General features: G+C 39.0%; 1 gene segment (V, D, J or C); it reads right to left on the bottom strand.

Moving 5' to 3' along the window:
• Nucleotides 1-15,794: 15,794 nt before the first annotated feature.
• Nucleotides 15,795-16,283, bottom strand: LOC105471743 (immunoglobulin kappa variable 1-39-like). The segment is given in 2 exon segments: nucleotides 15,795-16,105; nucleotides 16,229-16,283. Coding segments are annotated over 2 exon segments (366 nt in total).
• Between the last annotated feature and the right edge of the window lie 512 nt (nucleotides 16,284-16,795).

The raw sequence follows: 16,795 nt of genomic DNA on the forward strand, positions 1-16,795 counted from the left end.
ATCCTCATGCCTTAACCACCCAAGTAGCTGGGATTACAGGCATGCATCACCACGCCTGGCTAAATTTTGTATTTTTAGTAGTGACAGGGTTTCACCATGTTGGCCAGGTCGGTCTCAAACTCCTGGCCTCAAGCGATCCGCCCTCCTCGGCCTCCCAAAGTGCTGGGATTATAGGCCTGTGCCACCACGCTCAGTGAGGTACAAAATTTTAAATTTCATTTAATTCTAGTTCACATGTTTGTAGTTACTAGTGTTTACTAGTAGTGCCTATGTCTCATGGGACTGAGATTGAGACCATTGCTCAGGGATCACTGCATTCACCTCCCCCTTGATCAGTGAGCATGACTCTTCTGGGAAGCCCACAGAGCAGGACATCATTAATACTGGGGAAGATTTGTCCTCTGTTTCCAGTTGAAATTCCAGTGGCAACCCTGTAAGCCCCAGTCTCCAGCTTCCCCATCAGTGTCTTCAAGACAGAGGGTTCCATCACCGGATTGGAAGCAGCAGAATCCAGGGAAGTTTCCAAAGATCCACCCACATGCTTTGTCTACCTTGACCATGGTACAGTCCCAGCTTGGTACCATGTAAGATGATACAGTTTTTTTGGGTTTTCTTGTTTTCATGTTTTTTTTTTTTTTTTTTGAGACAGAGTCTCGCTCTTGTCCCCTAAGCTGGAGTGCTGTTGCGTGATCTTGGCTCACTGCAATCTCCGCCTCCTGGATTCAAGCGATTCCCCTGCCCCAGCCTGCTGAGTAGCTGGGATTACAGGCACCCGCCACCACAGCCGGTTAATTTTTGTATTTTTAGTAGAGATGGGAATTCGGCATGTTGGCCAGGCTGGTCTCGAACTCCTGACCTCAGGTGATCCATCCACCTGACCTCCCAAAGTGCTGGAATTACAGGCAAAAGCCACCATGCCCGGCAGAGACGACACAGTTTTAGACAGTAATGACCAGCAATGTCATCAGAACACCAAAGCTGCTAACTTTTAAACAAAAAATGTGTCCCAGGACCAGTGGAAGGAAAAATCAAGTCTCCTCAATTATAGAGAAACTAAAAGAATTTTTTGTTAGCTGACCCATCATAAACGTAGCCAAAAGAAGCCCTAGAAAGATAAAACCAAAAATAAAAATAAAAAAAATCTTGAATCCTGTTGGAGAAAAAATACTATAAAAGACTAAAAGATGGATGAATACAATGATTTTCTGATTTATGTGTTATGATTGCAGCAAAGTTGTCACACTGTCTGATGTTGTTCCCCATGTCTGCAAAAGAATTCTTTTTTAAAAATCTGTTACAAATTGGGGAGAACGAAGGACACAAAGGGAGGTACAATTCTATTATTTGATGTGAATGATAAAATATTGACACCAACATACTGTGAGAAGCTATGCATGTAAAGGAAATACTGTAGCAACCAATTTAAAAATCACTATAAAAAGAAATACAAGAATAATTTTAAAAGCTATAAGTAAAATGAAAATGAAATTGTAAAAACATTCGAGTTACCTCCAGGAAGGCGGGGAAACAAAACAGAGAAACAAAAACATAAAGCAAAAAATACGGAGTTCAGACTTAAGCCTTAACATACCAATAATTACATTAAACATGCATATTACGAAATCTGAAAATAGACAGTGATGTGTGAATCAATAAGAAATTTTCCAACACTATGTTGTCTGACACACCAAACATAACAGTATATAAAACAATTTGAATATTTGGATATAAAAGGAATAAAAAATAAATACCATGCAAATATTTTTTAAAAAGAGGTCGCTATCATTAACATCAGATAAAGTAGACTACAGGGCCAAAGAAAGTTACCAGGGACTGAAAGGTATTTACATAATGAAAAAAAAAAAAAAAGTCATTCCAAAAGAAGACAAAGTAATTCTAAATGTGTATGCACCAAGCAACAAAGCAACATAGTGCAATGCATGTGGCAAAAACTAAAAGAACATTTACCCTTGGAGACTTCAGTACCCCTTCTTAACCTCTGAGAGAACAAATAGAAAACAGGCAAGGATACAGAAGAACCCAACAATATCATCAATCCACAGGACCTGACTGACATTTATAGAATATTCCAATCCATAATAGAGGAAGTTCACATTTTTTGTTCCAGCTGCCCACAGAACATATTCCGTAACAGGATATATTCTGCCCACATAACACCTCAATGCAGTTAAAATAATTAAAATCATTGTAAATATATTGTCTGATTACAGAGGAATCAAACTAGAAATCAATATTGAAAACAACATAAACTGATAATTTCCGAACATACAGAAACTAAACAACATAGTTCTTTCCATAGAACCAGTCTTTGCTATGCTTGGTGTTCACTATGACTTTTCTGTTTGCAGTTTTATTGTTGATTGCTGCTGTAATATTTCTTATTTTCTTCTTCTTCTCTCTCTCTCTTTTTTTTTTTTTTTTTTTTTTTGAGACTGTATGTCTCTCTGTCACTCACCCAGGCTGGAGTGCAGTGACTCGATCTCGGTTCAGGGCAGCCTCCATTTCCTGGGCCCAAGCGATTCTCCAGCCTCAGCTTCCTGAGTATCTGGAACTACAGGCATGAGCCACCAATGCCCCGCTAATTTTTTGTAGTATTTTTTGTAAAGATGGGAGTCTCGTCATGTTGCCCAACTGGTCTCGAGTTCCTGAGCTCGAAGCAACCCACCGGCCTCGGCTCCCACAAAGTGCTGGAATTACAGGCGTGAGGAACCATGCCTGGCCTGTTTTCATGCTTTTAATCTTTAGATTTAAATTGTTCTTCTTTATATAGTTTCATAAGGTGGAAGCTGAGACAATTTATTTTATACCTTCAGTTTTTACACACACGTATGCATGTGTTTATATATGTGCATACACATGCATATATATATATATATGCATGTACACATGCACTATGTGCTTTTAATGTAAGTGGCATTGCTGCTCTTATATCCATTTTTTGTACTTAATACATGTGTTACTTTTTATTGCCAGATAACAAATACCACAGATTTGTCAGCTTAAGGCTACACTCTTTTATGATCTCACAGTTTCTGAGTCAGGATCTGCACATGGCCTCATTGTTTCTGTCCACAGGACTTCACAGGACTGTATTAAAGGCAGACTGGGCTGTGTTCTCACATGAAACTCACCTGAGAACACATGCACTTCAAAGTTCTTTCAGATTGTTGCAGAACTCATTTTCTTGCATCTCTATGACTTACGGGTTCAATTTCTTTTCTTTTTCTCTTTATTTCTTCTAAAAAAAAATCAACACGCTATACAAGTGCAGAACGTGCAGATTTGTTACAGGGGTATACGTGTGCCATGGTGGTTTCTGCACCTATTGACCCATCCTCTAAGTTCCCTCCCCTCACCTCCACCCTGCAACAGGCCCTGGTGTGTGTTGTTCCCCTCTGTGTGTCCATATATTCTCATTGTTCAACTCCCTCTTGTGAGTGAGAACATGCAGTGTTTGGTTTTCTGTTCCTGTGTTAGTCTGCTCAGGGTGAAGGTTTCCAGCTTCATCTATGCCCCTGCAAAGGACATAATCTCATTCCTTCCTATGACTGCATAGTATTCTATGGTGTATATGTACTACATTTTCTTTATTCAGCCAATCATTGATGAACGTTTGGGTTCGTTCCATGTGTGGCTCTTGGATGGAGTCTGCTCTCAACTGCTAGAGCTTGTGAATAATTTCCTGCCATGTGATGCTGACACAGGCAAGGCATACATGGCTGTTTGTTTGTTCAAGGCCAGTAAGTGTCTTTCTCCAGTCTGCCAAGGCTTATACAATACTACACAACACTGGCAAGACATCTCACCACTTTTACTGTACAACGTTGGTTAGAAGCAAGTCATAGGTCCTGCCTACTCTCTGTGGGGGTGGATTGTATGATAGTGTGATTCATCGGGGCGAGGGCCACCCTAGGGTGTTGTGGCTTCTTCAGCTTCCTCAAGTATCAGAGTACAAATACTGAGCGTGATATCTGTCCTACGTGTGCTGACATTGACTAGGCCTGAGACCTAATGGAAAGCCTGCAAAGCATACTTTATAAGAGATATTTTATTCTGACCTACCTTCGGTTGGTGTAGTATAATATTTGCAAAATACCTTAATATTTGTTTATACTAACATGTCTTCAAGATTCCTTAAAGATTCCTTTGAGATTCGTAAATATCGTAAGCTAATTCTCTCAAAATATATTCAAAATTTCATATTTAATCATGGGAAAACATTATTAGAGAGTCTATAAAACAGGATTTGGAGCAATAATGACAATAGACCACTGTGGCTGTCCAATGTTCGACTAAGTGAGACCATTTGCATGAGCAATAGAACAGGTTCTGGATGCTATGTACAGCTGTGAGCACCACTGGCCTGCTGCCTCCAGAAACATGGGCAGTGCCAGCGTTATTGCCATGGGTCTCAAATTATAATAAACATATACTTTTTATTGTTTGTTAATTTAAACTTGTATTACTTCTACCATTACATAACACCATAATTGATATTCCCTGTCCTGCATAAAAAACATTAGCGCACTCTGTTAAATGTATGTTTAAGGCATATTGTTCTATATATTAATTACTGGAATATGACAATCATATGTAGTATCAAGCATTACAAACTCTGACATGATCACCATCATTCCTTCAATTGTTGTATTATTTTCCTTCATTTTCAACATAGGTGTGATCTTGTCACATGCATTTGCTGACTTCTCAATGTGAATTTCTTCCAGTATAGTAACAAAGCCGGAATTCCCACATTATAATTTAAAATTTTCAAAAAGTTCGCTTTCAGTTCTGACGCAGTAGGTCTTAGGTGAGAAACAAAAACAAATGCAGAAAAAGCAGAACAGAATAAATAATAACTTAAAAGCATCATGATTTTGATGACATAGGAGCGCTATAGAAGAAATGAAGAACAGATTACCTAAAATTCCATAGAAGAAATACACTTTTGCATTTGAGCTGATACTATTCTGTCACTGTGTTCTTTAGTGAAATTTCTCAAATGTGAGTGTTGGGGGGACTTGGCCCAGGCAGAGGGATTCTCCTGGGGAAGACAATCCACCTGAGTTTGGCAGTTGCTTAGAGCTGCCTTAACAGAAAGGACAAGAGCTGAGTCCTTGACACCAGGCTGGATTTCTTGTGATATTTGCTGAGTTCTGGGTTAGATCTGGCTGGCAGCTGGATCTAAATGGTAGAGTGAAACCTCCCACCCACATCTCGTGGACTTCCCTTAAAAAGCAACACTGATTATCCTTTGTGCAGGTCTGAGACATGGGCCTTGAGCTCCTGTCACTGCATCTCCTGCTGATCTCCACGGCCCTAACTCAACCCTGGTTAATATCTTAATTGTTTTGATGTAAGGTGTCTTCTGAATTATCGGGTTTTTTTCTCATTTCATCCTCAGATATATGATATGGGAAAAATCAACTTTGGGAAGCTTACCTATTTCCTGCTGGGTTGACTTGAAGATGTGACAAGACCTAAGGTGTTTTTGCACAGGAACTTCCATAACCCTCGAGTCACTAAAGTCCTAGAGCCTTGTGTGATACACAAGTTTCCCATAAGCTTGTAGTGACACCAGGGCACAGACCTGAAGGCCAGGCAGGAGTCTATTCAACATTGTGATTCTTTCCAAGAAATACTTACCAATTTCCATCTGGGTTGGTAGCTCAACCTCAACCCTACCAGCATAGGGACCCCAACAGAATGAGAAATGGAGCTGGGTTTGCACCAACAGTTGACCTTTGCCGTGTGTTCTTCATGCTCATCTACATTGCCACAGTCCCAAATCCTAACATTCTTCTTTTTTATTAGGCAAAACGTTGCCTTATATTATCTTATATTTTTCAAAATTCTGTTGAATATGCCATACAAATGCATGCCTTCTAATTCTTCCAGGCTTGGTTGACTATTTTCAAAATTCCGAAATCTCACTTTTTATTTCAATCTGCCATTCCGGGGAGTGATCAAAGACATTGAACACGTGACTTCTGTTTTTAAGTAGATTTAACAAAATCTATCTAGTAGCCATAAACTAGGAAAGTAAGCAGTTTTACTTGCGTACTCCCTGGTACAATTATATAAAATGCTGTTTCTGCCCCTTTACTGGAGATACATGCTAAGAAAAAGTGTAAGTGTGAAGTGGAGACAGAGAGAGGAAGTCTTTATGTCACTAAACCAATCCAGCCACATGTGCACCAGTAACTATTCAAAAAAAAAATCAAATCCAAAAGGCATATTAGTTTTGGGTTTCCATGAACCAGCCTTATTTACAAAGCAGTGACACTGACTAGATCTATTTGACAAAAAATTGTAGGGATGACAGGAAGGATTAGCATGAACTTTCATTTAGCTTTCTCCACTGCCATGTGTGATTGTTCAGAGGGCACTTGGACTCCCTTCACTCTCATGTAGGTTCTGCCAGGCCAAGGCTGTTGCAGCTGATAGGGTTGGTGTAGCCCAGGTTCTCACAGTCCAGAGCAATTTGCTGCAGCCCATCCCCTGAGTCCTCCATCATCTTGCTCTATAATGCCTGCTCTCCAGACAAACAACATATGTGGGTGGCTGGGGTGGATGGTTGCGGCCACCCAACAGGAAGGTTTGTGTTCAGAACTATACCATTGTGGTAGGAACTTTTGTATCTTGTTGGCAGTAATAAACTCCAACATCCTGAGCCTCCACCGTGCTGATTTTCAGTGCAAAAATCTGTGCCTAAGTTACTGCCACTGAATCTGTCTGGGACCCTAGAAAACTGGTTGGAAACTTCATAGATTAGGAGCTGTGGAGGCTGACCTGGCTTCTGCAGGTACCAATTCAAATAGATGTTTCCATTACTATATAGGAGGCCCTGACTAGACCTGCAGGAGATGGAGGCCAGCTCTCCAGGAGTAGTGGCCAGGGAGAGTGTAGCCTAGGTCATTGCAATATTCCAACTGAATCCTAAAATAATTAGGAGAAGTGCAAGGTTACATGTAATTAATAGGAGACATTTTTATTATTTCCCTTCAGTTACTTTTTCTCATGCTTAATCATTATTTTTGTGAGTGAAAATTTTGGTTCATATCCCAAAAACATCCAATTTCAAAAATAACCAAGATTTACGGAGCATGCAGGAGTCTATAGAATTCTCTCACATCATCCCTTTCTTTCTATGTTAGAGCCTTCCCCAGAGCAAGGAAAGGTCCTTGCTCTTTCTGAAATCTTCCTCACTCTCACAAATCTAAACATTACATGCCCCATCCTAGAGGACAAGATGTGCACATCTAATACGTGGACAGGACACACATGAGAGGCACTGGGGCCCCCAGAGCTCACCCTTCCACCCTATTCTCCTCTCTCATCTCCTTCTGTCCTTACCAGGGACCCGGAGCATTAGCAGCCCCAGGAGCTGAGCAGGGAGCTTCATTGTGAGGTGACCTGAGGAGTCCTGATCAGGTCAAGGCAAGGTAAGAGCTGAGCTTTTATCTCAGACTCACAAAGGAAGGTCCTCCCTAGGGGACAATATGCAAATTTCCTGGTGGGTGCAGTGGGCTGGAAAAAGTCAAGGGAAAAGGGGAGTACATCTTGCATGAACGAAGTGACATAAAATATACTCTATGTTTAGAGGGTAACTAATAAAGATAAAGTTGCTGTTGTCCGAGTGACAGAAGTGTCATATTTAAATTTTTTCTTTCATTTTATCTATCAAATTTCTATTGATTTTGTACTTTCTAAAACACATTTTACACATCTAATAAGTTGAGTTTCATCAGTATTTGGCTATTCTTAATTTTTTATGCTTAAGAGTCTGGGTTTTATCTTTTGTCATTTTTATTAATAGAGATAAAACACAGAGTATAGGGGACAAATCTTTAATGTGCAATTGAATAAAGTTTACATATATTTACTGTCCAGATAGAGCTATACAAACTCAAATTATCCTGATGCTTCCCTCATGCACCATCTTAGTCAACTGCTCCTTGCATCCCAACCGTGGTAATTGTCATTCTAATATCTGTCACAGTAGTTTTAAGTTGTTCTTGGCTTTAACCTCACATAAATTGAAGGAAAAGATTTTTTGTTTGCTGTTGTTTTTGTGTATTTTCAATATTCTTTCTTGCCCCTTACTATTTTTGAAAACTTTGTTCCTGCTTGTGGACTTCAGCTGCTTTCTGCTGTCATTACCTGAGGTTATGAAGGATTTCCTCTTGAATATCTTCCAGGCATATCTGCTATTAATGAGTCCATCCTTATTTACCAAGGAATATTTTTAATTTGCTTTTATTTTTGAAGGATATTTTCACTGGAAATAGAATTCTTGGTTGTCCTTTCTCGCCACCCCTTCATTTAGTTATATCATTTTACTCTCTTCTAGCCTTTGTTGGTCATAACGAAAAGTTAACCAAAGGGTTTATTACTGTTTCTCTGTGTATAGTGACTCAGTTTTTCACAGGGAATCTTGATGCATACAAAATTTTCTCTGTCTTTCAACATTTTAACTACAATGTGTTTCATTATGAATCTCATAGTGTTTATCCTGAACAGGTGTCATTGTCTTATTTTTGTATAGATTAATGTCTTATTATTATTTTTGAAAAGATTTTGCAACTTTTCTTTTCAGATTTTATTTTTTTTAGATACTTTCTCTCTGTCTTTAACTTTGTGATTCCCATTACATATTTTTGGTGTTCTTCAGATTGATCTATAAATCTATGAGGTCTTAAACATTTTTCTTTAAATTTGTTTCCGTCTTTGGATTAATTTTGAGTGTTGTTTTTATTTCATCAGTTTTTCTGCAATCTTAAACCGCTGTTAGATATAGCTAGAGAATTTTAAAATAGGATTATTATACTTTTCATTTCTAGATTTACCACTTGATCCATTGTCATAGCTTCTATTTATCTATGGAAAGTCCCTACTTGTTGAGTCATTGTCTTTATATTTGTCTTTTAAAGTCTTGGAACATAGTCTTAAAATAATAATTTGAACATTTTTTAAATAACTTTTAAAATCTTTGCTAAAGCCAGTATTTAAACTGAGTCAGTGGCAGGATCCACAGACTGTTTTTATAGTTGACTTACATTGTTCACTTCATGTAGGTCCCACTTTTCTGGTTCTTTGCAGTATTTTTTTTTTTTTAATTTAAAACTGCACATTATAGACAGACTACTCTTGAACATCTCTCTGGATTCTATTTCATTTTTCCGAGCATTAATGAGTTTATTTTTAGTACCTTACCTGGACTTATGTAGAAGAATGTAAATTGCTCTTTGGCATTTGCCTATTAATGTGTTTGCTCATTTTTTGTTCTGAACTTCAATATTTAATTTGGATTTCTAAGAGCTGCCGATGTATTTTCATAGCTTGGTAGTAGTCACCAATAATTCGGGCAGAAATTTTGCTCAAGTAACTTGAGCTCATAAATATACTTTCTGCGAATCTGTCTGTGTGTGATTTAAGGAACACAGGCAAACTGCAGCCAATCCTTATCTCCCACTTTTCACTTCTCACTGGGCCCACTTAAATCCCTGTTATTCATGTCTGCAGCTCTTAAGTCACCAGAAATGAGTGTAGATATTATTTTAGCAATTCTATGAGTCTGTCATTTCCAGGAATCCTCTCTTAACTTTCAGGTGGTGTACCACTTGCCCTAACCAGGGCCATAATCTTGGACTGGCAAAGCCGTGGGCTTTTTCTGTTTATTTCCTACAGAGTCCATCACATTTAGCTGGAAATGCTGAAGCATCTTGCTCTAGAACCCGCTACCCGCAACTGAAGTCTGATCTTAGGCTGCTAGTTTCTGCTGCCGTCCATATATTAGCAAAACTCTAGTTCTGCAATTCATGCTGACTGAAGTGGGGTGGAAAGGCGCAGTCTTAGGCAAAATCCACAGACTTTTCCTGTCCTTACTCACAGTACTGGCATTTTTATAAAAAGTACACAGTTCTCATTTTTTTTTTTTTTTTTTTTTGAGACGGAGTCTCGCTGTGTCGCCCAGGCTGGAGTACAGTGGCCGGATCTCAGCTCACCGCAAGCCCCACCTCCCGGGTTTACGCCATTCTCCTGCCTCAATCTCCCGAGTAGCTGGGACTACAGGCGCCCGCCACCTCGCCCGGCTAGTTTTTTGTATTTTTAGTAGAGACGGGGTTTCACCGTGTTAGCCAGGATGGTCTCGATCTCCTGACCTCGTGATCCGCCCGTCTCGGCCTCCCAAAGTGCTGGGATTACAGGCTTGAGCCACCGCGCCCGGCCAGTTCTCATTTTTTTAATGTTTTGTCGATTTTCAGAGTGCTGACATATTTTGAACTTTTTTTAAGCTTTATACTTATATTTATGTTTGTTGTTTATTTTTGCTGGGAAGATTTAATTAACTCTTTGTGACACCATAAACAGAGATATCTTCATTAAACCAAATTTAAATGAACATAATAGTCACACTGAAAGAGAATGACGGTATGAACAAACATAAACCATTTCGAAGTTGAGAATTTGAACTCAATACCCTCACTTTTAAAGAGAAAGAAAGCTCTTAACAATATAGAACTCTAATTCCTAGGTTTTGCATTCTCAGAGGAATGTACTATCAATTTGTAAAACACCTTATGCATATTCTAGAATTGAGCAAATAAGTGAATATACTCTACATAGTGGGAGCCAGGGTGCTCTATAACAGAAAAGAGAAACACAGATAGTGAAAGGTGGAAAATATGATGAATTGTATGAAGTTGTTTAATAAGAATCCATGCTGTTTTCTTAGTTATTTTTATTTATATATTTTGATTAATTTTGAAATGCTTCTAGGCTTAAAATTTGAATACTATCATAAAGATTATTCCCATATATTCTTTCTTCAACTTCTTCATATGTCAACATCAAGCATATTGTAGTATAAATATCAAAACTAGAAAGTTAACATAGATACAATGCTATTAGTTAAGTAATTTGCAATCCTATTTGGATTTCACTGATTTTCCAGTCATATCCTTTTTAGGTCCAGGATAAAATCCAGTATCTCATTAGTTATTTAATTGTTCTGTCCTTAGTATTCCCCAGTTTCTCAGTTTTATTTGTCTTTCATGATCTTGAAACTTTTGAAGTGTACTGGCCAATTACTTTGGAGAATGTGCCTCTAACTGGTTTTATCAGATGTCTTATATTGATTAAATTCACATCTTTCATTTTTAGAGAAAATATTACAGATGGGATGTATCCTCAATGCATCATATCAGAAGCCATATAATGTCAACATGTTTTATTGTTGGTCATGATTAGTGAATATAAGCAGAAACACTTGTTGGGAAGGAAGTTTTAAACAAAGCTAAGACAACTGCTTCAATCACTCTTTATATTTGGTCATTTGATGACTTTTTTTAAAGGAATAATCTATTCCTGTTTCAACCTGTTTTAACTTTTGTTTTTAAGGCTTAAACCATTTAAAGTTTACTGCACAATAGAGAATATTGAAGAATTTTTTTTTACTTTTTTGAGACAGGGTCTTACTTCATTCCCCAGACTGGAGTGCAGTGGTGTGATCACAGCTCACCACAGCTTCATCCTCCTGGGTTCAAGCAATCCTCTCACCTCAGCCTTCCAACTATCTGTGACCACAGGTACAAGCCACCAGGCCTGGCCATATTTTTTATTTTTTGTTGACATATGGTTTTGCTATGCTGCCCAAGATGGTCTTGAACTCCTGGATGCAAGTGATCCTCCTATCTCAGTCTCCCAAAATGCTGGGATTACAGCCGTGAGCCAACAAACCTGGTAATAAATAAACTAGTTCACTTTTAAATGGCAAATATTTCTGCCATCTGCCACTGAAGTGTTGGTAGCCTGGAGATAGCAAAAGAGGCAATTATTAAAACATGATATTATCTACAAGTGTACAGTTGTTAAAAACTCAACAATTTAGATAAATAAATAGAATTTTCTACATGTAGAATTTTGTAGACATCAAATGGACAGGTATAGCTTACACTGAGCTACTTCTCCTGAGGAGATTGAGGCACCATCTGTGCCATATCAGGATGTATATAGTTCAGACACTATTTCTGGAAATATGAGATTCAGGTCCTTCAGTTAAAGAATGTGTGGTTACATATGCCTGACAATCATTTCTAAAAACAGGTACTTTTCCAATTTTTCCATTTATGATGTAGTTGACTAATGAATGGAATTGTGCCTTTGGATGATTGTGAAAGGTAAAAAAAAATTAGAATAAAATAAAGACTTTGGGATATACCTAGAGAAAATATCAGAGAAGAGTCAATCAGACTTTACAGGATATAGTTAACATGACCTCGGCTTTTGGAGAAAAAAGGCTTTAGAAGAAAAATGTTTGATAAAGTCACACATGGCTTATTTTAAAAAATCAAATGTACACAACTTGAAAACTTTTGCCAGAAAAAATAGATGGCTTTTTAAAAAGGTGAAGTGACACTTCAGTTTACCAAATCACTCTTATTCATGCATTTTCACTTAGCTCTTTGTGTGTGTGTGTGTGTGTGTGTGTGTGTGTGTGTGTGTGTGCGTGCTCCCTGTAGGTCTGAGGTCTTAGAAGGGCCTGAGCTTAAAAGAGTTTGTTTTCACAGCAATTCAGCAAATAAGAGAATAAACTACATTGAATAAACTACATCATTAGCATAGAAGCATGTCAAAAAAACCTTGAGATTAAGTTCTGAGTTACTGCACAAATATTAGATAGAGAAAAGTTGTAAAAGATGGAATAAGGATTACATTAAAAAGAGCGACAGTGGCTGGGCGTGGTGGCTCACGCCTGTAATCCCAGCACTTTGGGAGGTCGAGGCAGGCGGATCACGAGGTCAGGAGATCCAGACCATCCTGGCTAATACGGTGAAACCCCATCTCTACTAAAAATACAAAAAATTAGCTGGGTGTGGTGGTGGGCGCCTGTAGTCCCAGCTACTCGGGAGGCTGAGGCAGGCAGAAGAATGACGTGAGCCCGGGAGGCAGAGCTTGCAGTGAGCCTAGATCACACCACTGCACTCCGGCCTGGGCGAGAGAGCGAGACTCCGTCTCAAAAAAAAAAAAAGCGACAGCAATACGATATTTAAATATTTTGTGGGTTAACATTTTGATAATGGATGTTGAGAAGAAAGGCATTGGACAGATATGGGTGGGCATGAATAAAGGTCTGAGCATGTTAGCATAGAACAATACCAAATCATTAGGAGTTTAAGAGTTGTTAGCTAGTTGTTAGTTGTAGTGAAACACCCTATTCTATCATCTAATGGGCTGTAGATGAAATTAACTTGAACTGAATTTAATACTTTTACCCATAAGTTTCTGTAAAGTTAGTCGAGTTATGAAAATGATGATAATTATGGTGTTAAGTATTATAGCAATAAGACCATCAAAATTTATAGAACCATGTATTATATGTTGGATACTGTTCTAAGTGCTTTACCATATTTAAATTGTAAGTAGATCTATAAGGTAGAACCTATTATTGTCACAGTATCGCAAATTTGGAAACTGAGGCAACGGAAGATTAAGTAACTTTACTAATGCCATACAAACTGTAAGCATTAAAGTTCTCTCTGCAACCCCAAAGGCTTGACTTCAGGGCCTGCCAAGATAAGATGTGGACTGTTGCATGGGTGTTTTCTGGCTGTGCATGAAGCTCTAATTCCAGAATGGATGAATATTCCATTGGAATTTGGAGTACCATTAATAAAACTGCTTCCTTGAGACCTAGAGAAAGGCTGGGAAAGCAAAATAGTTTAACTGCTTGAAGGAAAGGAACAGATTTATAGTAAATGAGATTCAGGAACATGAACAGAGTTTCTCAAAACTATTAAGGAGAAGAGGTCCCGAGTCTGGGTTGATGAAAATATTGTGCAGAATGAGTGGTATGGAACTTTAAAAATCACTCAAGGAGTTGCTACCTGCCTGCTTGGACAGCACCATTATCTGTCTTCAGGGAGTGGATATTGGTACTCTGAGGGGTCAGAGTCTGAGTCCTGCTCATCTGTGCAATTGTGACATCCTTGCACCTGCAGTGCTGGGGTTACTTGAGTGTTACTCTTTGAGGATGCTTCAGGACCCTCAGGAGAGATCACTAAGCAGGAAGTGAAAACTATACTTAGAAGATAAAGTTCTGATCAACTCTCATTCCAACCAGATTCTGCCATGCATCAAGGGAGACAGACAATCAGGCACATGTGGGGTAGAAGGAGCAAAGTGGGACCATAGGCTTCTATTTTATTTCTTACAGTCTCATGCCAGGCACCATCTCATTTAGTCCAGGTGATTGGTGAGACAGGAGGACACAAGGATACAATTCTGTGGTCAAGAACAGAAATTGTACACTCAGGCTGAGCTAATAGCCTTTTCTGATTTGACCACCTGGGTAAAAGGTAACAAATATAATATCAAAACATCCACTTATATAGATAGATATATTTTATCAAAATTGATGGTCCTAATATGAATAATTGGTAATCTATTGATAAATATTTTGAAAAGAAACTAAAACTAGTATCTGATTAAAAACTGGGAAAATTTCCTCATTTATGAAAAAATGTATGTAAAAGTATATGACATTTCAAAACTCAGTGGCTAATACCACTAACCCTTTATTTTCTTGTTCATGTTAACAATTATCTGACTGATCAAAGAAGGGCTTAGCAGGGTGGTTCTGCTGTAGGACACTTGTGAAAAAGCAGAGTATCATGCAATCCATCTAAGGTGCATCTGCTACTTTATGTTTGTCACACGCTCAGAGTGATGCTGAGGATATGGCTGAAATCTGGACAAATTTTAAGTGGCAAAGTGTTTTCACATTAAGGAAAAATACACTATGTGAACAAGTTGGTTTTCTTGTTTGGTTTTTCAAGGAAAGATTTTCATTTGTTTGTCAAAAGATTGCTATGTATTCTAAGAAAGTTTCTCATTTTTCTTTTTACTTTATGACTAAATGAAATTAGCTTGCAATGATCCCAGACTTGCTAATAGTACATGGAAGCACATGCCAGGGTATTCTGGGGCCATCGCATACCCCCAAAATTTTGAGATTTGGGAGAATATTAACCTTACTTGGCTATCAGATCTCAACTCCCCATTATTATAGGCATTTCCAGAAGTACATCTCCCAAAACCCGTTTTCCCTTTATGGTGTCTTGTAGAGTTGCTCAATGAGATGTCCTGTCATGATATTTAAAAGTCAGAAAAGGATGATTCAATATTCATTGACATCTGCAGGTAGGCCCTTGGACTGAATTGAGAACTGGAAAATCACATGGAAAGGTGCTGCAGGCAGCCAAGAACATCAGCATCCTCAAATCTAGACTTCCTAGACAGGTCCAAGGACCACATGTAAGGCAGCCCAGACCTTCATGGTTAGATGCACTCTGGCTTCTGATGGACCATCAGAGATTCCCCTGTTTCAAGCATCAGCTTCCTTGATAACCATAACCCCAGGCTTGTATTTTGAATTATAATTCCCTGTTTATAATTACAGGTATTTTTCTTGGAATATGCAGAGCATCTTAATCTTTTGATGTATGAACACTGATTGAGGCCATAAAATGGATTCCCCAGGTATCATCATTGCTTTCCTTTATTAAGTCAGGAGAGACATTGCCTAGTCTCTGCTGCTGGGCTGACATGGAAGAAAGAGTTAGAATGCAGAGAGCCTCCCTGGCCCCTCTTACCAAAACCTTCAAACCTTGGCTGCATCTGAGAAATGCTTTCAGCAGATGAAAGTACCAGGAGGAGCGGCTGGGGTAGCCCAGCCTCACATATCGACTTCCCTAAGGGGTTTTTGTTCTGGCTTATAACAGCGTGGGAGGGTAGCTGTACTCCTGTTGACAGTAATAAGCTGCAAAATCTTCCAGCTCCAGGCTGCTGATGATGAGAGAATAATCTGCCCCAGATCCACTGCCACTGAACCGCGATGGGACCCCGGTGTGCAGGTTGGTTGCATCATAGATCAGGAGCGTAGGGGATTTCCCTGGTTTCTGCTGATACCAGGCTAAATCATTGCTAATGCTCTGACTTGCCTGGCAAGTGATGGTGACTCTGTCTCCTACAGATGCAGACAGGAAGGATGGAGCCTGGGTCATCTGGATGTCACACCTGACCCCTAAAATTGGAAACATTTAAGACAATTTACACACTTAATCATGTTATAAAAGGACATCCCTGAAGACCCAGACAGTACTGATCACACTGGGCCGAATAAATTCCTAGTGGTCTTCTTTCTTACCCAAGAGCCAGAGAAGCAGGAACCCCAGGAGCTGAGCGGGAACCCTCATGTCCATGCTGTGTCCTGACTGGGTCTGACTCCTGCACAGGGTGTGACCAGCCTAGCAATAAGTCTTCAGGGCAGGGGGCTGTGCTCTGGGAACATGAAAATCAGCAGGGGGTAGCTCATCTCAGTAACTCAGCACAGGCTCAGTGTCCCCAGGTGTTTGAGGGCATACCACGGCAGCGGAGATTTGTCTGCGGAGAATATATTTCTCCAAGATGGACATTTTGTTACCAAGTAATTTATTGGGCATCTGTTTCCAAACCTTGAAGCAGTTGTGAGAACTACATGGAGTCATGCATTTTAAAATTGTATTGGGGGTAACTAGGAAAATATGTCTTTGTGTGTGTGTGTGTGTGTGCATGCATGTGGTTTATTGAATAAAGTCTTAGAGGGTGGAACTATCCGTTCTTCAACATGCTGTGAAGTTATTTCAGTTGTGGGAAGGAATACTTTGTGATATACTACATTTTTATAAGTGTGAAATTAATTTTTTAATAAAAATTATCATAAGCATGTTAGATG

The sequence above is a fragment of the Macaca nemestrina genome, chromosome 13, assembly GCF_043159975.1.
Source record: "Macaca nemestrina isolate mMacNem1 chromosome 13, mMacNem.hap1, whole genome shotgun sequence".
NCBI lineage: Eukaryota > Metazoa > Chordata > Mammalia > Primates > Cercopithecidae > Macaca > Macaca nemestrina.